Consider the following 25,341-nt stretch of genomic DNA (forward strand, 5'->3'; position numbering starts at 1 on the left):
CTTATACAATACTAATATTTCTCTATACACATGGTCATAAATGTACAGTACAGTGTACACACATACAGTATTAACACAAATACACGTAGTTCTCTTTACAGTAACTTCCCAACTCACTCAGAGTTTATCACAATGGCTGATTTTCTGTCCGGCAGATGATTGTGACCAAACGAAAAACGTTATTATTTTGTTTGACTAAAACCCAAAACAGACACTTCAATATTTACATCCCTGAAAAATGTACATGAATACACAAGAATTATTGTCTTCTGTCTGGCTCACAAATAGTGTAAAAGGGGTGAGGATGAAGGAGATAGCCCAAAGCCCAAGAAGCTCTCCGAGACTTGAGCCCATATAAAGTTTAAAGTGTACTCTATCTACTTACTGACATAAATCTTTACCTACTGTTAACACCCATAATATAACAGCTGATTGAGGGCTGATTTGTTGTTTCAATGTCCAGCACGTTTGGAAATGAGACATGAAGCCCTGAGGAGAAAGAGACACAGATATAATATAACATGTCCAGGACTCAGTCCAGAAGCCTATGCAGTCATTCATAGTGCTGTCCAAAAGCAGTGACTCTGCCCTCCAGAGCAGGAAAAGCTCATGTCCCATGTCAGAAGTTGGGATTTCTCAGGTTTGCAATGCTAGTTTACCTGCAGTGACTATAGAGACAGTTTTCATAAAATGTCGCCCTTTGATTTCCACTTTAAAACTGAAGTGATACAATTTCAGTAGTATTGCAGTTGCCTGTGTAGTGCTCCATGTAATTTGCTTTTATATTAAGCTGTTAATCAGATTATTAAGTCCCCGTTCTCCTCCTTCCCCGTGTAATCTAAACCATAACTAGAAAACCAACAATTCAGTGTTCACATTCTTTGTTCACATCCTAGGGGTCATTGCTTTGCTCATGATTTATTGCACATAATCATGGACACGCACTCGCGCACGCTCATTTATTCATTTACGCATACATGCACACATGCAAACACACAAACACAATCACACATTCTCATCTACATCATCATGACTTTTACAGCTTATTAAAAAAATAAATAAAAATAAAGTCATGCCTTTTAGCTTTAACTTGCACACATTCTTCTAAAATATGGTGCTTAGTGTAAATGAAATCTGTTTTTTGTTTTTTTGTTTTTTTCATTTTTTGCAATTTCCGGGTAGTTTCATTTGAGCCTGTAAACTTTGAATCTGAATGCTTGCTTGCTTTTACCTGCCATTACTTTGCTATATACCATAAAATACAGTATGTGCAAACACTGTCGCTCTGATGCATTGTTGTAAACATACAGCAGGACATTCAGCACCATGAGAATATATTGACAACTCAATTAAGGCATGACAAAATAAAGGAAAAAAGGGAAACAAAGACTTCTAATAATATTTTTCTCACTGAGAATATCTGTGCAGGTAGATATTGGTGTGCTTTCACAGATAATGACTAAATATAAATCAGTGTGCGTAAAGTATGTATGTTTGTGTCAGTGTGTGTATGTGTGTTTCTGTCTGTGCATATTTACATGCACATGCAAATTGAAAGTGCACGCAGGAGCAATAATGTATACTTTTGCTGTTATCTAAACCTCACCCTACTTGTGGGGTGCACACTAGTGTTTTCAGTAGCCATGGCTATAGCGTCGTCATGATGCATGGCCCATGTTGCCATGGAGACTCAGTGACCACCTTGTCAGTCAAGAAGTGGACTAATGAGGGCCTGTGTAGGGACAGCGGAGAGCAGGCTCTAATTAGAGCTCAGGACTCACCTGTCTCCACATCTGCATGGAACCAGAGGTCATGGGATTTGTCCTGACCTTTGTAAATTAACTGGTTCTTAGCACAAATACACACACCATCCATCTCTAGCAAATTAGTAAGATACGTACAACACTTCAAATTCACACACATACTTACACATTCACACACACTCTGAAGACCAGCCTCATTCCCTCACTGCCTCCGTGAGGCATCGATCAGTGCCATCGCTGGCCTCCACCCTTGGCTTGCGAGTCTTCCTCTGCCCCCCACCCTCCACCCAAGAGTTATGAATAACTGTCCCCCCACTGGGAGCTGGGTCCACCTGCAGAAGGGACACTACCCTTTTCTTGACACGTGTTTTGAGGGCACGGCGCAGCTTCTGCCTGGTGAACGCGTAGAGCAGAGGATGAAAAATAGTGGTTCCATAAGCCATAGCCAAGAAGCAGAGGCGCAGCCGCACTAGGCTGTCGCTGGGACCCAGACACAGGATCAGAACGTTGACCGCAGACAGAGGGGCCCAGCAGCCCAGGAAGGTGGATATGATAATTAGGGACATTTTTAGGACCCGACGTTGACGCTCTCGACGGTCCCTGTGCCTGCGCACCGCTCGCCTCAGGGCGATGATGGCAGAAACCGATGCCTGTACACCCATGGAGGAGGCAGGCAGTGGTGAGGTGGCGTGGGTCTGGTTTGAGGTTGAAGCTGGGGTCGGAGAAGCAGGGGTGGCTGGTGTGGTGGCGATGGGGGTGGTGGCAGCTGTACTGACAGTAGTGACTGTTGCTCCACTGTCAGACATCCCCTGGGGCATGGAGGAGAGTGGTGGGGGTGATGTTGGCGTAGGTGTTGGGGAGGGAATAAGTGGAGGATGGTTGAGGTTCTGATTCTGGTTAGAGGACACCACCTCTGTGGGCAGGCTCAGGTCCTTCCTCTTCTGCCTCCTGCAGCGTATCCTGCAGCTGGAGTCCTTTGCACGTGTGCTCCTCATCATGTGGGAGCCAATGCGAATATTGAGGGCCTGCAGGATCCTAGAGTAGGTGAACAACATGACGGCTACAGCAATGAAGAAGCACGGCACTTGGAGTAACAAGTGGTAGTACATAGCCAGGCCTGTGTAATACCCCTGCCCTCCTACACACAGCAGTGTCCTGTTCTGCCATGCTGGAGGCAGGTGGTGTGAAGGGGTGGACGGATGAGTTGTGGGTAAAGAGGAAGGAGAAAAGGAGGAGAAAATGGGGGTCAGTCCAGTGGTGAGCTCAGAGTTAAGGGTCGGCCCTTCCAGCTCCTCATCCTCACTGTCCTCAGCGCTCGAAGAGAAGAAGTCTCCCTCAAGGAAGGGCAGGAAGAAAACAGCCAGAGACAAGGCCCACACTGCTGCCAGGAGCAGCGCTGCACGCCTCGGGGTCAGCAGACGGCTGGCTGGACGCACTGAGATGTCGTATCGGTCCAAACTGATCACCAAAACATTGACCGCTGTGGCCACGCTGGTGAATGTGACACAGGCCTCGTGAAAGCAGCACAGCGTGGCCAGGCTGCTGACTCCGCTTCCATTAGCTGGCACCAGGATCACAGCCACAGTTAGTGGCAGACACAGCACACAGACCAGTATGTCCAGCACATGTAGGTTGACTGTGACCAGGTTGCTGACTGAATCGACCAGGTTGGACTGAGCGCAGTAGAGCACAAGCACGGTCAGGTTGCTGCTGAAGCCCAACACCAGCTCCAGTATCAGCACAGTGGTCAGAGACACCTGGAAGCCCAGAGGGTAGGGTGTGCTCCAGCCCTCCTCCACCCCCACCTCGCCCCCTCCATCCAGCAGGCCTACCCCCTGACCATCGCTGGTCTCCAGGAGGTCACGATAGCCTTCGGTCTCCATTGACGCCACAGCACCCCTTCACACATAGCAACAGTGGCTGCCACACCAGACCATGCTCTGTCTTTTCTTTTCCTCTGGCTCAAATGAGGCAGTGATGAGGATGATGGCCAGATTTGTGGTTGATTCTGTGTGAGAAAAAAATAGAAAGAGGCATAGAAAGGAGAAGAGAAAGACAGAGGACAGAGAAAGATCAAGCAGTTATCAGTCAGCTTGTCTCATATTTACTCAAACATAAAACTGTACAACAAGTACAAGTCAAACTTGTCAGATTTCACAAGTGAAGGGAAGCTATGAGTTGACGCAGCGAGGTGAAAGTGATCTTGGCAGTCGATTGAAGTCATGGGGTGCAGTTCAAGCTGCTGCTGATGGCCCATGATGTCTAACTGGGCTCAGGCGGTTAGACAACAACATGCTTCGCATACACAATGGTAACAGTTCAGACAGGAATTGGAGCAGGGGGTCTCTTGGGGGACATTTGCAGGTATGAGAGCATTAAGCAGGGGCTCAGCAGAGGATCACCGAACAGTCTACACATTTTAACAAACCAACAGGGATTTATTTTCTGGCTGCGCTTGCAGTTCATGTACTGTGCTGAATTCTGTTACAAAGATGTAACTGTGCTTCTCATGAGCATGAGTGGGTGGATGTTTGATTCATTATTACACAACATACATTATATGGGTCAGTAAAGAAGCTTGCAGGATAAAGCATGTGGAAACATACAGATTCCAACCATAACTTTTCTGCTTAGAGATGAAACAATATGAAGATTTTACATCACAATTATAGTGACCAAAAGTATTGAGGTTATCAGTACTGTTGCAGTATTGTTAATATGTGCTGAAAATGATCAGAAAGTACTGATACGCACACTGAAATAATTTCACCATTATTTCTATTGAAAACCTCTCAACAATTTGAAATGGCATCATGTCATTGACACAAAACAAACCCATGTTACATACTGCACCTGCGTCTGGGAGACTTTTGCTAACTTTGGTGGATGCTGGACAGCATTTACAGTGAGTTTTTCAAAGCAAGGTCATCAAACACAGCTATCACGATGATTAAAATTTGAAATGATTGTACTAATACAGTTTATCTTGAAACTGATTACTATTTTGTCCCTTCTGCAGTTAAAGGTATAGGTCAGATTATTTGAAGTGGGCTCATTAATAGTCGGTGTGTTAGTCTTATCAATTTAAGTGTACACCATATTTAGATTGTATTTTCACTGTTATATAAGCCAAATATTGCCATTTCCAAAACAACCAGACTTCATTGGCAAATCTGGTAACTTAACTTCACAGAACACAGGAATCGTTGGTCTACTGCTGCCTTAATCAGTTAGTTTGTTTGTGTATTTGTGTAATTTCAGTTTTAAATGTTAGTTTGGAGCCAAACAGTAACACAAAAAACTTAACAAATTGAGACAGCGTTAGACTAGTAACTCCTGCATTCTGTGATGTGAAATTTGCAAGGTGAAGTGGTGAAAATATTCTAAATATAGTATACACTTAAACAGATATTGACTTTTTTAAGTGGGTCTTCTTAGATGGCTATAATATGTTTTGCTGCTGAGCCTGTCCACAGCAGTACACTGCTTAGCTTCGGTGCTGGTGCTCCTCTCTGCCTCTCCAAACTGGGGAACCATCAACCGGCATCTACTGCAGGTAATACAGCTGATTATAGATAAGTACCTTGTACAGCCCTGTTTCAAAAACATCCATACAGTCCCCCCAGTAAGATCTACCTGTACCCATTCCCTCATGATTGACAACCCACATTTTGAAGACAATAAATGCCTGTACAGATCCAGTAAATGCCATTTTAAAAGTCCTTCTGTTAATCCCCTGTCTTGTTGTTTTTTCCACGAGCAGTATAAACCTGTCAGCTTCTACCTCCAAGAGGAGAGGTGGCAGGGACATTGGTGGGCTGGTAGAGAGGCCGTGCAGTGAATGTCAACATCGCAGGCACCCAACTGAGGGTGGCAGCAGTTAATAGTTCTCACAGGGGGATGTAATGAAGACGAATGGATCAATGATCCACAGACAGTGGCACATAAACAATGCTATCAGAGAAAGACCAGCTCCCCTGGCATCCCCTCCCTGCAGCCCCTCTTTCTCATCTGCTCCCCTACATCCCTCGCATCCCTTCCCACTCTGTTCCCTTTTCAGTTTACTGGCGGAGACAAGCTGCTTTGCATGTGGAGCATGTTATTCATGGCTGGCTGGCCGCTCGCCTGTGCTTGGGAAGGAATTATATAAAGTGTTGCTTGATTAGATATAAGACCCCTTGTTGATCAACAGTAAGAAAAATCTGTTCCCCAAGTCTCTAAATGAAGAGCTACAGGTGAGTCCTTACCGGCAGTGTTGACCCCAGCCTTTGCTGTCGACCTTTCCTCCACCACAGCTTTTGTTCTCACCCTCTCGTTTGCCCTTTTCTCTTTGTTTTTATTTCACAGTTTTTCCTCCCATTTGTCATGTGGAAAGGACCTGCAGGCAGAACAGGGCTCAGTGTGGAACAGTGGTCTATCTTAATCCACTAATGGGTTCCATGGGGTTTGCGGTGTTGCTGGAACATTGATTTAAAGCATCATCGATCTGCCAATTTAACAAGCCTGAGGCAAGGGAGCACAGAAACACACTCCCTATCTCATTCTCATCCTCTCTCGGGTACCTGTGGTTTCATTTTGAGTGCTGTATAAAATACTTGCAAGTGAATTTGTTTTATTATTTCCTTTAATCACCAACTGCAGTTAAAGAACTGTTTTTATTCATTTACTTGAGCGAAGGTCACAGTATCATGACATGTGTGACAACAGTTGAATGTTTCAAATATTCAATATAACTTAAGTATTTATAGTATTTCCTCTGTCACAAAAAATGCCAAATAAGTATTGAACTGACTATGAAAAATAGGTGTCTGGGTTACAAAATTACAGCGTAAACATCAGAATTTCACAGGTCCCGGGAGTAAAAATGTATTAATTTAGATCCACACTGAGCGTCTGGCACAAGAATATTCAGTGGGCTGTGACCTTATAATGTCATCAAAATCAATTGTGTTTACAGTCTTTGTTCAATATGGTTGACAACACGATGCTACAGAGAATAATGGAGCAAACAAAGGAACACTTTATATTTAACAGTCAATCACTTACACCAATCACAGGGGCAATATATATGTCAATATTGCATTGACAAAGTGGTGTCTTCCATCTCATGTGAGGGTTGTTTAAGGGCACTTCAGTAAACTGGGATCAGGAAAAGCTCTGAGTTGTGTGCTACCACAAGAATGAAACTACATAAATAATCTTGTAAATGTAAGTATGCCATGATTGACACAACTAGGGATGTGAATGATTAATAATAAATCGATTAATCGCTGTTAAGAATTTAACTGCTTAAAAGTGTATTGACTGATAATGCCTGTTTTGTGGTGCGTTTCCCCCAGGGCTCACAGGTTTTCTCACAGTTTGGTTTGGTCTGACTTGTTGGTCTAGAAATGCCGGTAACTGCGCCTCATTTGAGATTGTTTGGCTTGGTGGAGCCATTTGTTGAATAAGGACAGCCTTAATGTTTTATTATTGTTTGTTTAGATTGTTTTCCAGTGAAATACTTTAATATCTTAGGACCTGGCCGCATGGCCCACCAAGCCCCTACATTTGTTTGTCACAGTACATTTTTGGCCCAAATGTAAACTTAGTAAAACCAATTAAAGGCTAGTTGAAGAAACTGGTGGCACAGGCCACAGTACATTAAGTCCCGTGTCATATTCTAGCCACTTAACACCATTTTGTTTATTCATAGTTTACCTTTTGTCTTTTCTGGTTCTTTGGTATGGATCGTGTCAGCAGTTTGGCCTAATAAATCTATATGTCAAGCTTCCCATCCCAGTACTGAGTACTGTTTGCTGTTTTCATAGAATGTTGAACTAAAAGGCGCAAAGAAATTGGGACAACTTTAATGTTGCACAGATAAAAGTTGCTGGCTACATTCATGAATAATGTTCCACATAACTAATGATTATTCAAATAAAACTTAAATGCACAATAAACAAGTTTTGCCGCTCAGAAAACAGTAACACATATATATATGTAGCATATGTAACATATGTAGTTTGTGAAGTAGTGTGGGATCATGGGAGTTGTTCATTATTATTAACACAACCACCACTGCAGATGAAAATTTATCTAACATGACTCAGGCAGAAGTCATGTTAAGAGATGAGATAATATTTATCCCATGTTTCCATGGAAGTTATAGCAAGTAGTGGCCAGTAGGAAACACGCCATTACCTTGAATAAACAACGGATTTCTCTGGGTTTGAACGTTGGTGAACACATTTAGGATAAAGTAAGTACACAACTCAACTCTCTTTTTAGTCATTTTAATGGAGACAGCTTACATATTATAGCTTTAAACTGAGAATAAGGCGTGTTTTGTATCCAATTGGTGAAGGAAAATGCACTGTTCAACGCACAACAATCTAGATTTTAATATTTACAGATCTTGTGAAAACAAAACAGAGACATGTTTGTTTGTTCTTTTTGACAAGAGTAAAATTGTGATATGAGACTAAGTATCTTCTCAGCTTTTAAATGTTGTTATATCATAATTTGATTCCAGGTTGTTTCCTAATTTCCTGAACTTACCAGACTTTATTATTTGCCTTTACCCATTTTAGTATTTAGTCAAAAATATTGTAATGTCTGATGTTGTCTGTGTTGCCCAGCCCTACTTTATAGTATACTGCTGGGTAGTTTAATCTATAGCAATGCATCATATTCTATATGATCATCACTATTTGAGAATATGATGAGATAGCCTAAAAATACTGAATTATGTTTAAGCCATATCGCCCAGCCCTAAGTTAAGTTATCAGAGGTATTTTGCACTCATTAATTTGATCAGTCTCATCAAACATCAGACCATCTGCTTCTCTTAACAATCCTGCCAATAATTACAAGGGGATGATTGTGTGCTGGTGAAATGAGAAGGCTGAATAGCTTTCAACAAGAGTAATTTATGCTATTCTATGACTAAGAGAAACAATGCAGCACTATCAGTCCAGTGATAATGGATACTTAGTGCTGTGTGATGAACTGGTAAGAGATACAAAGGGCCAAAGACAAAAAGTCTGTGTTAGCATGTGGTTTGGGGGCAAGACAAAATGTCAGAAATGCTTTATATGAAGAGCTGTGACTCTGACCAGCGGCCAGGAATAGTTACAATATTCTTGTATTTACAGGGAGGGAGGGAAGAAGAAAATTAAAATGTGCAGACAGAGCGGTGAACTTTGGGTTGTTTCTCTAATGATCACCAGTGTTGTGTCGTGGGGATTGTAATTATTCAGGTTCATCTGAGGTTGCGGATCAGTCTTGTACAGTGTGTGGTCCTGAAAAATGAGCTGCAGTGCATTGTAGTCTGCCATAATGTTGTTTCGGTTCTGATAAGTGGATTGTGTTATTGTGACATTCTTGCTGCAATCAAGTATTGTGAGTGTTTGTGAGTGTGTATTTGTTTCTTGTGTAGTTTATTGTGGTAACAGAAAATAGCTGGAAACAAGGTGAAACATCCTCAGCACAAATTATATACAGCATGTCACTGACAAGTCAGACAGAAAGGAAATGGGCAGAGGGAGCTTAAGGCATGAACAACACAACAAGTTATATTAAGAATTGGCCTAAACAGCAGAAAAATCTAAAAAGTGTTATGGGTTGTCTGACAGCTCTGCTGTCATAGTTAATGCTGAAGACAAACACATTTCAAAGATCAGTGTTTGAGCTATGTTGAATGATCATCAAAGTGGATGATTTCATTTCAGTCACAGAGTCTTAAATTGGTTTTGGTAAACTCATGTGGCATCCCCTCAGTCATTAATTAACAGCATCATTTACAATCATGTATTGAAAGCTTACTAATGTGACTGGTTGGTGGGGTTTTTGTGATACAGTTGCTAGTATCAGAGATGTCTCTGATACAGCCTAAAATGCTGAATCGGGTATCGGCTAGTACACAAGTCTATGCATCATATTAATTGTTCCATGACTGTCCTCTACACCTTTTTTTTTTTTTTTTTTTTTTTTTTTACCTGGGTTCCAAATATATTGCCAATTGCCTGTTGATGGGCTGACAGTGGCTGGTACAAAGACTTTGACATACTGCCTGACCCTAGTATACAGCTGTTAAAAAATAATAGATAACTCATATGTCTTTTTTTTAGTATACTGGTAATATATGCAAAGTTCAGGTATCAGAATTCAAAACAGTGTTGGAATGCTTCTGCTGGTTGGTTCAGTGTGGACTCAAATGAGTAACTGTCAGTTATAGATTACTTTGGCTTTAGATGATTTTATCAAATCTGGTGTCTTAATAACTGTAGATTCTGTGCTTTGCTCCAAAAAACAACAACAACAAACTGACAGTGTCCCAGATTGAACCTGAACAAGATCCTGGATCCTGCTGTTAGGGTTATTATAGGTGTTAGGTAGAAGATGACAGGCTGTCAAGCCCCCTTTCAAAATATCACAGGGTAAATGTTCAAGCAGATCCTGTTGTCGATCTTTCCTTTCTAGCAATCTTGCATGCACTTTGCACACATTTTTATCGCCCGGGGTGACAAACGTATGGTCTGCAGACCAGAACTGGCTCACCAAAAGGTCCAATTTAGTCTACTTGATGATATTGCAAAGTAATTCTAGACCAGAGTACACAAAAAACAATAGCATAGTATTGTGCATAATATTGTCCATTAACAGCTTCAGTACAAAATAATCTGAGACTTTTATCTTACAACAATATTGGTGAAACCCTGTTACTATGTCACTACCAAAATATTTGATTTGTAAATTGTTTGTAAGACAGGGAATAACTTAACCATCTTCCTGATTAGTTTCCACTTTAAATGTTTTATGCATTTGTGGATCAACTGTAATCTGTAAATTGTAACATGAGTGAATGTGTGAAATTGCACTTATTTTACTTAAGACATCTCAGGCTGTTAAACATCTGTTTTGGATGGATGGTTCATTAATTGAAATGTTTTCAGAATATATTTGTACTTCTTATCACTAAAAAAAGGAAACATTTGGAGGTGTTTTTATTCATAGGTTATTATGCAATGGTCTTACTGGCCCAGTAACTACAATGAGTCTGACATCCCTGCTCTGCGCTATCTGTGTATTTAGTTTATTGTCCTGATGACATGTTTCCTGCCAGAGGCTAAATTACTTCTGCCCAACACAAAGACAAACAGTAGGCATGCTTTCAGGCCAGACAGTCTCTAAAACAACACAATATGTCATTATCTCCACATATTTGGAAGGCATGTCTTAATGAAAAATAACATTGCTACATTGAAAGTGTATATTAGAAGAAAAGTACAGTGTATATACTGGGAAATGAAATAATAAAAGCTGCGTTGACATAAAAAGATGAAATAGGATGCAGCTGGCACTAATTTGGTCAATATCTCCCTGATCTTCAAACAAACTGCAGCAAAACACTGCAATAGTTTTATCGAACAAATAATCAACATAGTGCTGCAGCATCTCAGTGGATGCCAAGATCAAATCCAGTTAATGTCCCCTATGTTTAGTCAGAAATTGTTTCTCATTCACAGAAGCAGTTTTTCCTTACTAATTAAGTTTCCACAATGTAATCTTCTTTTATTAATATAACCTGCACCAGTTGCACCTGAGAATATTCAACAGAAAAACTGACTGTCACAAACCACACAAACTCGCATAAATACACTATAATGTAATTTCTGTTGCTCTACGTCAATGGATAGAGGCACACTTCACTTACAATGCACCTCAGATGACAAGTGCACTTCCAGACCAGTGCACCTGTCTGATAAACAACTCACACACACACACACACACACACACACACACACACACACACACACACACACACACACACACACACACACACACACACACACACACATACATTTCCTGGCACGTCTGAAATGAGGCAGAAACAGTTTATTAAATCTGGCCCTTTGTGTCATGACTGGTGTCCAGTCGTGCTGCCGGGGGCTGAAAGTGCTGAACCTGCATCAGGACTGAGTTCTCGCTTGCGTTTTCACCTCAGTCATCTGCAATCTAGATGTGACAATGTGGTTGGTACATGTGAGACTTCAGCCTGCTAATTATTTAAATGTAAGCACCGCCTGTGCCCTCTATAAAACTTTATGTGCTTAGTTTGCATATTTTATTTCTTAGGATGTGGCAACTTTTCACTGAAGACGAGGCTTGCTGAATCTCTGTCTTATAAATCATTTGTGTACTTGATTTTTAGTATTTTCTTGTGAAGTGTCAGGGTGGATTCACACTAGCCTTGTTTAGTCCAGTTGAACTGAACCCGAGAGTGTTTTCCCCCTTGGTGCAGGTCGTTTTTGTTGGTATGAATGCTGGACTTAAACTCTGGTGCTCTCTGCTCTGTATCGATTGTATGTGTCATTTCATTGGTTAAAAACACATTGTCGTTCTGTTTTGGTGACTGGTGACTGACATTTGCTACCAAAATGTTGCCAGGGACAAACCTACCTAATTTATGTAGACTTGTTTCATTTCAGCTCACTGTGAGAGCAGCAGATCACATTTTTCTCTCTCTCCTCCTTTCTCTCCTCCTCTGTGTGCTTCCCGAATGACACAAGCGCAGCAGCAACATTACTCGAGTTGAAAAAATTTGTTACCTACAATTCTTTGATCTAAAACCAAAGATAGACATATGTCGACCCCAAACCACCAAGCCACAGCTAGACAGCTACTTCAACTCTAATAAGTAAGTGTTATTTGTGAAATTTGTGCTGGAGATCAGAGAGAAGAAGGTTTTTGAAAGGGCTTTTTTAGCTTCTAACTGAATCTCTGTGGTCTGAAGTTTAGTTTCTCTCCTGTATCACTGCTTCTACTTTCAGGTATCTTCTTTATTTTACTGTTTGCTTTTAACTATATAGGAGTTGTGCTAAGTTGCTGTTATAAAAACCCAACATTTCCAGATTTTGCTGCTTCGCAATAAATGCTTTCAAATAACAAAACAACGGGGAACTTATTGTAAAGATTTTATAGGAAATGAAAAGTCCATCATTTTATAGCTGTTTGGCTCAAGACAAGCACATCAAGTATGGGTCAGTATAGGTTAACAATTTCTGGACTGTTTCGGTTTTGCCTTTATGAACAGACGGGACCAGTTGGAAAATTGAAAAGTGTATCATCCTCACATTGGTTCAATTGGTTCAAGGAACAGCAGTTGGAAATGATCCAGTTCTTCCATGAGTCTCTGCGCTTGGGTCCACCTCAGGCACGATGATCATCAGTGCTGTTTACATGGGTAGATGTGTATCAGTTTATTCAAAATGAAATTGGAAGGAGATGCTGTGGTAGTAAGCGGTGTCTGGTTGTTCAGATAACAAAAAAGACTTTTACAAGAGGGCATTGTGTCTTACTACAGAACAAAGTGCAGCTGCATTGTATTATGGTTTATTTAGACTACTATCCGTGGAGAAATTCTTATCGGTTTCTTCCTTGATGGATTTTTCCCTGTAAAACTGTAATATGTCAGTGCAAAATAGTAAGAATAGAAAGACAACTTTGCTCTTTGATTCTATGAGACTGACACCAAAGGTTGACATTTAGGGAAGAAAGGGAAACTGATGAGAGAGACAGGAAAGTAGGGGGGGTGAAGGAGAAAAAGAGGGGAAAGAGAGAAAGCAAGCAGGATGATGGTGCATGCAGCACGCTGACTCATGGCAGTCTTAGGTATTCCTAACGTCCGCAGTGAGACAATCGATCAAAGGCTTAATTTTCCCACTCAATTCATCCAGCAGTGCTAACAGCAAGCAGCCACCAGCTGGGCAGCAGCATCCCTGGCAGGCGTCCAACAAACCAGCCTGGACCAGCCAACAACACAACCCGCTCAGTAGGAGTGACAACATCCTAACCTATCTGATGTGTTTCTGGTCAGGAGAGCTTCAGGAGCTTCAGGAGAAATGCTTTTTTAATATAAGAACAAACCGAATACTGGATTTATGTTTCAGGAAGTGTTAAAGTGGCCATATTTCTGTTCTTACTGTCTTGTGACCGAAGATAGCCTGAGATAAAAGTCTAACAGTGTCAGAAATTTACAGCCTAATGTCTAATAACAAATCATACTATAAATAATAAATGTATCAAGCTCTCTTTACAAAATTGGTGTCCCAAGTTTGCATCTTTTCCCTCAACTGGATTCACATTCTCCTCCACGCCTTCTTTGGATTTTTTTTTTCATGTACATAAATACCACTATTGGAAAGTCTTAATTGGATGGATGATGTTTTCTTGTATATTGACTTGTATTGTAGCCTACAACTCAGTAGGTGTGATTATCGTAAAGTCTACATCTACAAGTTTATTATATCCATGTCACACAGTCCAGCTTTCAATTAGTTTATAAAGCAGCTGAAATCTCACAGTCTGTAGGACGCTTACCCTGGGCATACACTGTGTGATTTTAGAAATGGTGGTGTTCAACCAATAATGCTAACAAGGTAGAGACATGCTGCCTTGATCACCTGTGCCATTCTCTATACCAAAAACTTAAAAAAAAAAAAAAAAGAAAAAAAAGAAGAAGTGCCAGCATATATGGACTTGTGTAGGAAAAGGAGGACGCCTACAGCGTGGCGCTCCGTTTGCCTACACAGGTGCTGTGAGAAAAAAAGCCCTGGGGAATTGACTCATGGCTCGGCTTCAACTGTGCAAGAGCCTGAAAAGATCAACCAAAATTTTGGACATGTCGGAAATTCATCTGACTGTCTGATGGCTGTGTGGGAGGAGTTGGTTGGTGCTTGCTCGTCCCTGTATACTGTACGCCAAATGACACCAGACAAAGCTGAAATTTGGCCCAACTTTAAAATGAGTCGTGGGACTCAAAAAACATGGCAAAAACGATCTCAAATTGTACAGTGTGTGCCCAGCTTCCAAGTAACAGAACAAAGGCTAGATTAAAAATGAGATGTTTCAGGCCGTTCAGGAGGAGTGTTTCCCTTTGGCACAGGCTTTGGTCTTTGTAATTTCACAGACCTTTCACATGAACAAAAAGGTACGGCAGAAACTGAAACAAAGAGAAAAACAAAAACAAAAAGCATAATATGCCACTTGAAAAACAACACTGCTACCCCTGATGAGAGGCCAAGCAACACTTAACACTGTAAAATTTTAAAAATGGGTTATCATAACTCAAGCCAAGCTTGCTGAAGACACACACCATATAGTCCGCGATGTATCGCTAACTGCCGTCTACCCACACAGCCACCCACTGCCAGCCGGGACTCTGCACACACTCCTCTGCACATATGCTCTCCACAGATACGGCGGAAGATGGATCGCCAACTGAGGTGAATGACATCTTGTGTGTTTAAGAAACTGCTGAATCCCATCTGCACTTCTGCCTGAGACAAGTTAGGGAGAAAGGGACAGGGGTAACAGGAGGTAAGATGAAAGCGGGAGGTGGGTGCTGCGAGGGAGTGATGGATGGGAGGGAGGCTCAGGGGTGTGCAGATGGATGCTGAGTCGTGTGCTCGCTGGAGGGGAATGTTTGTTCCCTGCTCACTACCTCTATCCATCTCTCTTTTGAATTGTCCCAGTTGCACCGCCTCGCCTCCCCTCTTCACCATCCATCTTACAACCAGCACGTGGCTTTTTACACTGTGCAATATCATCGTGTAATCCCCCCCACAGATCATGTGGACCGACTATTCTGTGATTTTTGAATATTAAAATAGCACTGCATGATGCATCAGTGCAGGCAGCTTCACACAGATTGCTGTCACAATATCAGAGACCTTAAAGGCTCATCTGTCCAGTCACTTCATATCCCGCAATTCTGACAGGTTGCTACCAGAACATCAATAAGGAAGCTATAGAAGGCAGGTTAATTATCCCAGCCTGTAATCTATAGGAACAGCTCTGTACCGAGAGAAGACCTTGGTCTCTAGACAGCTCTGGTCCACAGCGTGTGAGGCATCATTATCACCTGACAGCATGTTCGATGGATTTCATTTAGCTCCGCCATTCATTAAAGACACTCCTTGGTATCCTATATCCAGCTATGACGTCCCCAGCCTGTAATTTTGCTATTACACACGCCACCCATCAATAAGCGCTAATCAAGGCTGCTGTGCAATCACAGTCCTTTAAAACAAGAAGAAATCAGAATTAAGTATGAAAGCTTGTGAAGTAAAACTGAGTCAGAGCATGTGGAGATGGTTACGTAAATCAACACTTTGGAAGGCTGTTCACTGGCCCATCGAAGAGAATAGCAATGATTAGTAATAATGATGATAAGACAGTAAAACAGGATAAAATGGAGAGTTAGAACAGTGCTAATTATATTTCTATTCTACCAGTAATTACCTCTACATTCCTTATGTGTTCTAAAGTGATTAGTTGTGATTAGCAACATCTCCCTCCATCTCTCCATTTCAACAGCACTCGTCATCAGGAGGTAATGGGTCCAAATGCAGTCGACAAGTAGCCTGTATGCTGCACTCACCAGTGTTTGTGTTGTGCTCTGTTGTGTTGTGTAGGGGGTGTTGTGAATAAATAGTGAAGTCACAGTGAAAGGCTCGTGGTTGTTTTAATGCTGCTCTGGTGACAAAGCACCAGAACCAACAGCTGTTGGTGTGATAACAGGCCTGACTGACTTTTAGCAAGAAAAAGCTTTGACCCGTGATCACATTCACAGACCTGCACTGCTGTGCTGAATATATCCACACACAAACACTGAAAATCTCCCACACACAAGAGATGTTGACTCAAAATAGTTAGATTTCTTCATTGTATCTGTTTCTTTCTTTCTTTCTTTTTTTGCACTGCACTGATTTTACACATTAAAGGTCCAGTTTGTAAGATTTACAGGGATTTATTGGCAGAATATAGCATTAATGGAATGTAATATTATAAATATATAATGTTTGTTTTCATTAGTGTTATATCACCTGAAAATAAGGACTGGTATTCATTACATTAGAATAAGCTCTTTATATCTAGAGGGCGCAGGTCCTCCTCCATGTTGTCCTGCCATGTTTCTATAGTAGCAGAGAATGCACAAACCAAACACTGACTCTAGATACGGCCTTTCCCATTTTCATGGTAGAGTTGGGCTATATGTTAAAATTTTCCAGATGACCATCCACAGCCCGTCCATCCATGATTGGCGACATTTTACCCCACCATCCTCTCCAGTCTTACGTGGGAGATGTGTGCAAGCAGCGAATTCACAATGCGTATGTTTACTACATCCAATAGACTAAATAAACTCACAGAGTATCAAAAAATTAAATGTTCTCACACTTATTTTCCCTTTTAAATGGCGAAATACAATGTACACCTTCTGAATTCAAGTTTCTCTCTTACCGAACTAAGACATGCTCAACTGGCTGGTTAACTCCTCTGAAAATACACTTCATCCAAACTGAACAGAAAAACCTGTAAAACTCACAAAAACCATCTTTGTTGGTCTGTCCACTCTTCCAACAATCACCAACTCTGAAATAAATCCTTAATTCACTGCGTGAAAAGAGTGCAGAGAGTCTCTGCAGGCTGTTTATCTCTCAATCCTGTCCCAGCTCAGCACACTCAGGGTCCGGCTGAGTGGGTGTGCACTGTGTTGGTGGATGAGGGCGCAGGGCGAAGCAGCACCTGTCACTCTGCAGACCATTACATTAGCAAAGTAAAATGACAAATATTGCCCAACAAATCAGCCAAAAAAAGCAACCAGCAATGGATTCAGACCATCATCAATGGATGATATATTTGTCCAATCGCCCAACTCTATTTCACAGCCACCATAGTTTCTGCTAAATGCTTGAAAAGGGAGAGGAAGCCACTAAATCCTGTACACTTGTCTTTTAAAATGAGTTTGCTTTTCTTAAGGAGTGTTATTCTGACTGTGAAAACACTTTTATAGTGTCTTCTGTGGCTCTAGAGGAAGCTCCACATGATGATGTAATTAGAGTAATCTCAAATTAGGCTTGAGAATGGGAGGATTGAACAAAAAATGCTATTGGCTTGCATTATGGGATGTGCAGGATCCATTGCTTTTGTAGCTTGATTATTACCAATCTGGGAATCCATCAGCTATTGTCTGATAATGATTTAGCCTCAGGTGGCAACAGTCAATGTTTTGGGACTCCTGGATATCCAGTGGTGTATACTATCAGATATCCAGTAAATTGTTATACAGGCAAAGACTTACTATTCTGTGCTCTGGTTATTGTTTATACTCTCTGAGACTCTCTACTGCTCTAGTGAGACTTTGCTAGTGCTTTTTTGGGACTCCTATGGGATTCCCACAGGATAGGAGTCAGTTTCACTATTCATACACAGGACTGGGACAGGACAGGAAAAACAGTAAAGAGGAGCAGGCAGGATGGGAATCATCACAACAGTAGGTCAGTTTTTATATATAAATATGCTGTTCTAATATGAATAAAAATGATTTTCCTGATTTGAAACAAAACGCTAGTCATTGTGTTGTTTTGAAAAAATGTTTTTTTATTCTCTCCTGTCTGCTCTGGTGACTGACTGCAGTGTGGACTGTGGATTGACAGGAACGGGATGGGAGGTTAAATTTTAGGTCAGACACTTTTTAATCTTTACATGCTGCCACTTGGAAACGTCATCAGGAGACACGGCATCAGTTTCCACGGTTATGCTGATGACACACAGCTGTACATCGCCATGTCTCCTGATGACTCGGGACCAATTGATGCCCATTTAAATTGTATTTTAGACATCAAGTCCTGGATGGCAGAAAACTTTATTCAACTCAACCAGGACAAAACAGAGGTCTTAATTATTGGTCCTGAAGCTCAGAGAGAGAAACTTAATGCAAAACTGCAAGAACTGGCACTAAAACCCTGTCAACAAGTGAAAAACCTTGGAGTTATCTGTGATTTGAATCTTAGTTTTGATCCACATATTAGAAGCATAAAAAAATGGATTTATCATCTTAAGAACATCACCAGAGTGTGACCGTTTCTCTCCCAAGCCAACACAGAGACACTGATGCATGCTTTTATTACCTGCAGAATCAACTACTGTAATGCTCTACTTTCTGGTCTTCCTAAGAAAAACATTGCTCAGTTACAGTTATTACAAAACTCAGCTGCACGAGTGCTGACAAGGACCAGAAAGAGAGCACACATTAGCCAATTTTAAAGTCTCTACATTGGCTTCCTGTGTGCTTCAGAATCCTGCTATTGGTTTATAAAGCCCTTAATGGTCTTAGTCCTACTTATTTATCAGATTTGCTTTTATCATATGAACCCTCTAGAACCCTCAGGTCTTCAGGTAGCGGCTTTCTGATCATCCCCAAAGTTCTGGTTTTTCAACTTCACTTATATGGAAAGTGTAACCACAATCTACAACAAGTTTTGAAGTTGCAGAATGTAAAAAGAATAGTCTAAATGTAAAGAATCAAAGTATCCCCACACTTCTGTCTAGTGCATGCACCCAATTTATTGTCAAACCGCTCAGTTTAAGGTATGCTGACAGTCTGCTTGACCAAATGTGCAGACAATAAATTGGGTTTATGCAATGGAGACGAATGTGCAGTGGCACTGATTTCTTTTCGTTTGCCATACGGACACATGAAAACATTTCATTCTTACGGGTGCCCTGTGAATTTTCTTGAGAAAACTAAAAAGGATGCCATTAACAAAGCATTGCAGTGAAACAGCAAAGCAGGAATTTGTGTTCTTGTAGTGTTAACCTTCAGCTAAAATTTAATCAAACCTTGCCTGAACAGATCAGTGCCTGCAGAGAGAGGAATCTCTCTATGTACCAAAATATCATGTTCTACAGCTATCTGAAACAGCATGCTCAGTGTCCATGGAGGATCGGGGCTTGAGAGAACTGGAGAACAGATGAAGAGGCCAGAAAAACTAGAAAAATGCATTTTAAGGCAAATGGAATAAAAGCAGAGGAGTAAGACAAACTGATGGGGTGCTAGACAAAGAAAGACTGAAGTTGTCTGCAGCAGGTTAAAATGATTAAGTTATTTCACTCCAGAAGGCAATTAGAGCTCAATTAATGCCATTTATCTCCTGCAGACAGGGCATCATTGGCCAAGAGAGCAGCACTGCGAGAGGCTGAACTATCACACCATAATGACTTACAGAGGTCTAACCCAAGGAAGAGAACACACTCATAAATTCACACATACAAAGAACCCAAAAAATCTGTGAGTCATTTTCTGTTCTCATATGAAGAGCTTTCCTACCAAAGCTTGGAAGGGCAGTTTTGCATTAACACTTGTACCTTGTGTCTGTCAGCATCCAACCACTGTATTAGATGCGTCAACAGCATGAATGTATTAATGTAATTATTTAAAAACACACCTAAATATACAATAAATATGTAAGAAAGCAGCTGCTGTCAAGTTTATGAGTGGCCACTGAGTCTATAAAGGTTTGTACAGCTCTTCTCTTCCATGTTGCCTCCTTCTCCTCCTTCTTGATAGTCTATTTCAGCCTGGTCACTCCACTCTGCTCCTCTAATGATTTATCATTCCATCTCTTCTCTCTATTTGGTCTGTCTTACATTTTCCACCATCATCCTCCTATCTCACACTAAGATCTTCTTCACCTCTCATGTTTCCCTGCACTCACACACTTCGAGGAACACTGTTATTGACTGTATTATCTAAGGGAATTACAGTAAGTGCAGTGTGCTTTTAATTTTGCACGGAGAACGTGAGTGTGCTGACAAGAAGGATGAGCAACCTCTGCTATCAGTGATCGATAAATCCACGTGCAAGGCAGCGGCTGGTGTTTATTATGTTTTGACTTTTTTTTCTCTTGTTATACTACTATAGTTGAGAGGTTTTAATGATTTTCTGCAAAGATGTATGCACTTGTATGTTTAGTGCTCAAAAAGAACTCAAAGGTTTGACATCTTCCACAGCTTGGAACAACTGGGATGTTTTAAAATAGATGTGAGCAATCCAGTCAAAACTGTGCTTTAATTGGGACAGTACAAATGAATTCACTTTTTCATCACAATAGCTGATGAAAATCTGTCTGAGATGATGTAGAAATCATGTTCATGGATGAATTAATGTATCAAAGTTTTATTCACATTACATTTAGTAAAGCTTGCTAGGTTCCCTCACTTTCTGACATAATCCAACATATTCTGTGTTTTACCAGGTTATAGCAACTAGGAACTACTCTGGATAAAATACAGATTTCTCTGGGTTGCACCATTGTTCAGAACATTTGGGATAATTTAAGTTTTTACACATTTTAACACAGAAATATAAAATTTTATAGCTTTAAAGCCTGTTATTGCAGGCTTTTACAACAATAAATGTTTTTTTTCTAGTAGCCTAACTACAGTGACAGTTGCTCATATTCTTTCAACACCTGCCATGCTTGCAAACAGTCCAGCCATTTGTTTACAAGGCAATTTAAAGATACAATAAAAAATGAATGGACATAATAGCTGAATAATTTGAGTAGTCAGTGAAAAATAAACATTGGGCGGTAATTGTGTCACATTACTGTTGAAACACATTCTCAGCCCTCCAAAATGCTTCCAAAACAAAACTAAGAAGTAAAAGGTCTTTAAACCATTAATTTATATTCAGAACAAATCTAAAACAGACAGAGGCTTTATTGGAATTTTTTATGATAATGGAACAGCTCTTACATAAACCTTGTGTGCTATTCCACACTGTTGTCCTATAACACCCCCAGCAGGACTGTTATTATAAGGTAAATAAGACTTCTCAATCAGCGCGTCAGATCAGAGGTACAGCGCGCCTTTGCACATATATGGCAGCTTCCCTCAACTACGCTGCAGCATCTAGCAGGAGAGTGACACGTGTGGTGGAATATTTCCCCACCAGCAGCATCAAAGCTTCTCTATAAATACATGCACAGACACAAACACACAATGACCCATATGCAAAGCAAACACAGTACACACACTGCTGCCATGAGAGTGAGTGGAAATACGCTAAAACAACCATCCCCGTGGGATTCACAGCAGGGATTCTACTGTACATGGAAAAGAGAAGGAAACATACACGCACAGACACACGTGTACAAACACACACAGCCACAACACATTACAGGAAAGCTGGGCTTTAACTCACTCCTTTTAATCTTTTGCATGTTTGTACTGAGTCTTATAAAAAAGTTCATTTGGAGGTGAACAGTCCTGATGCTACATAATATCAAGATGAGGTAGTCGATACTTTTAAATAGCTTGTTAGCTGATTGTTGAGTCTCATTCCCAGGGCATCAGATGGATTGGTAAAGTGTCCCGAGCACAGCATAGTAATGAGAAAACAAGAAGGTATGAGCAGAGGTTGGGATCTCTGTGGATACAGGCGCCACAACACACTTCTGATGGGTCGTGGATGATGATTGAGATGGATTATTTTTAAATGAGTCTATGCATTGTTTTCTGAGAAAATCCTGCATAATTTACAATTAATTAAATGAGGTACTTGTTAAAAAGACTAATTTATATAAGATTGAGGGGACAGTGCTTTTTCTGTTAAATCTGATTGTTTTACCCAGCAAGCCAAAACCTTAATATCAGATTTGGTTTTTAATTTTACTGACTAGACTGCATCCTTCAGCAGGATTCAATAGTAACCACAGCCCAGTGACCTGTGGTCACAAAAACTTACTCTGTGGTCATCAAATATTCCATGTAGCTGACCCCCACTGACCATCAGGTTTTATCCCCATACTGCCAGCCTTCACCCACACAATGCTACAAATCCACAAACATCTCAGTTTACCTTTCCTGAGTCCTGGCCCCCTTTTGATCTGTGCTCCAATAACAGTTAGGTAAACTTGGTACCTCAGTCAACTTTGTCCTGTCCTGTTTCCTGACGTTGCTATGGTAAAAACACATTTTGAAGATGGTTACAAGATGTTGTTATTGGATCAATAAAGGTGACATGTGGCACATCTTAAGTTATCTAAAGTTCATCAATGATTGACCAGCTACTTAACCTGGCTTACTCAGTGTTTTGTTAACATTAACTAACCTAAGATGTGACTCTATATGTCACTTTTACAGGAAAAGGAGAAAGTTGACCGAGGTACCAAGTTTGCTCAACTGTTATTGGTGCACAGAGCAAAAAGGGGCAGGACTTGGGAAAGGTCAATTCCTTAACACCTTTTAGTTCAACATTTTATGAAAATGGCCAACAGTACATGTCGCTGGATAGCTACCAGTATGTCAGGGTTACTGAACTATGGTTTACTCAAACTGAACCAGAAACACAAAAGCCAGAGTATGAAAAAACAAAAAGACAACAAAAATGTAAGACTGACTAGAAAGAGATTAGGTGGCTAGAATATGACACATCTCCCGATGTACAAGTACTGCCATATGTGCCATCAGTTTCCGCAGCTAGCCAAAAAAAATCTACCTCATTTTTCATCCGAAATGATGCCCTCACCAACAATTCATGAGAAACATGGACAACAAAAAAGTCACAATTAAGGAAGGCTATTGCATTAAATTATATATGTGTATTGATTTTACATAAGTCCACATCTGGGCTGCCAAAAATGTACTTTGGCCACTGAATTTTGGTAGCCCATAGGGCCAATACTTAAAATATTAACATCTGTCCCAGTCTAGATTATAGGATTTTTTAGTTTACAAAATCTCCATAATCTACCAGTTGTTCTCAAATTACATAACCACACTCATAACAACAAGACTGCATCAGTCTTTTAGGCCAAGATGAAAGTAAATTCATAGGTTGATGCATTATTGTGGCACAGGACGAGGTGTATGAGAATATAACAAATTAAAATAATTCATAAAGTATGTGAAAGTGGGAGAGTGTTACAGGGGCCACAGTGAGTGTTCTGAAGGGAACCCAAAAGTAACGTGAGCAAACAAAAAAGTGAATGATCACAACACGTTAAACAACTCTTGTATGAAAAACATCTATTATAACTTTAACAGAAGCTGCAACAAGCAAAGCACTTGATCCCAAGAATTTGATTTGGGATTGATCACAAACAGCACTATCCCTTCATTCATATGGCACTGAACTAATGTAAACAGACAGCTGATTGATATTAGACTAATTGGAACTGTAACCATAACTGGAGAATATGTTGCTCTAGTGTTGAGCTGGGAGAAACCCATCACACAAGACTGCTCTAACACCTTCCAACCAAACATGTTCCCATTTCACATCTCATCAACAACAGAGCCGATCGAAACAGTCTTTGTCACACATGGCAGGACAGGGCAGGATAACAAATAACACAGTGGCCTCTGGTATTCGTTGATGTTAACACCATTACTTTTATTACAGTGGAGGAAAAAATGAAAAAAAAAAAAATAGTTTATGCTTTATGAGCTTTATGAACACTTTGCTACATTGTGACACCACTCATATTTCAGATTTAAAATTTGCATAAAAGCGGAAGTCAGGCAGAAAATATGCAAATTTGCTCTCAAGCTCTTAAAACATAAATTCCAACTGCTTTTAATGTCTTTCTAATGAGGGTAAATAGATGCAGAGGAGCTCTAATAAACAATCCTTTGAAATCATAGTCTCATGGGGTTATGACAGTTCAGACCAGCTAATGATGTGCACTGTGGAATAATTTCATGTGGTTAAAACATTAAATGTCAAAACATGAGTTGGTGAGCTGAGCCAGTGCTCTTCAACATGATCAAACGGGCCACCTTCATGACAAGCGTGGCGCATCCATGTGACTGAAACATATCAACAATCACTGTGGGTCTGCCCGAAAACCGATCACAATTACTATAAGCCCATTTGGATCAAAAGAAATCACTACAGGTCTGTTTTATTTCTAACAGACATGTTTAGATTTTCTTTTCCTCGCTGGTACAAGTGTTGTCTGAACGAAAAAGCCAAAATGTTCAGGAGCTGCTGTTTTTTTTTCTTTTCTTTTCTTTTTTTGTCCCACAGACGCTTTATATCCAACAATGGATATGATTAAAATCAAGTCCGGAGGCTGTTTCAGTCCCTCAGAAGTGCTGCTCTGACAATGAGATGATTTGTTATTGTCGCTTCTGGTCCGGAATCCAAACAGGTTTGGACTGTCTTCACCCACCATTTGTTTAATTTACCAGAAGACTGTATCCCATTGAACAACATCTCTTCCAAGTCCAACTGTCTTGATTTAAATATATGCTCATATAACACAAATAAAGATTAAGATTTTTACTTGAAATTTAAAAAATGAGTCTTATTTGAAGAAGTACTGTAGTCGAGTGTTAAACTTACCAGTTTGGTGAGTGGGAATTCCCTTTACATCCTACTGCAGGTGTCGGTGCGCTGCGCTATCACCAACACTGGACTCTGATTCACTCCAACGCTCTCCCTCTCTCCAGGACAGCCGGCTGTCAGCCAAAAACGTGACCAGAATAATTTGCCTCCGTTTTGTCATAAATATTACAGCGGGAGGGGGGGAAGCCCTCCACGGCTGCAGATACAGAGCGCAGTCAGCGGTGGCTGGTGCCCGCTCACAAAACGGACAATATCACAGTTTTTTTGGGGCGTTTTTTCTGTTAATTCCCTCACTCAACAAAGCGCGCCTACACCTGTCCACTTTTTACGCAGCTGACTTGTACAGCAGCATCGGACCGGCCAAACGCATGATTATGCGCTAACCGCTCCATC

General features: G+C 40.7%; 1 protein-coding gene across 1 annotated transcript; it reads right to left on the reverse strand.

Annotated features, from left to right (window-relative positions):
• Positions 1 to 614: 614 nt before the first annotated feature.
• On the reverse strand, positions 615 to 25,341 carry LOC146331610 (G-protein coupled receptor 22). The gene is made up of 2 exons (XM_084733503.1): positions 24,946 to 25,341; positions 615 to 3,771 (listed from the first exon to the last, which is right to left on the reverse strand). The coding sequence occupies exon 2, from the start codon at positions 3,644 to 3,646 to the stop codon at positions 1,958 to 1,960; it is 1,689 nt and encodes a 562-aa protein (XP_084589629.1). The 5' UTR covers positions 3,647 to 3,771; positions 24,946 to 25,341; the 3' UTR covers positions 615 to 1,957.

The sequence above is a fragment of the Lutjanus erythropterus genome, chromosome 2 (assembly GCF_056507025.1).
Source record: "Lutjanus erythropterus isolate fLutEry1 chromosome 2, fLutEry1.hap2, whole genome shotgun sequence".
In the NCBI taxonomy this organism is placed as follows: domain Eukaryota; kingdom Metazoa; phylum Chordata; class Actinopteri; order Lutjaniformes; family Lutjanidae; genus Lutjanus; species Lutjanus erythropterus.

Bases quoted from the DNA above. Each gene is read 5' to 3' on its own strand.
- LOC146331610 (XM_084733503.1), bottom strand. From the start codon at position 3,646: ATGGAGACCGAAGGCTATCGTGACCTCCTGGAGACCAGCGATGGTCAG.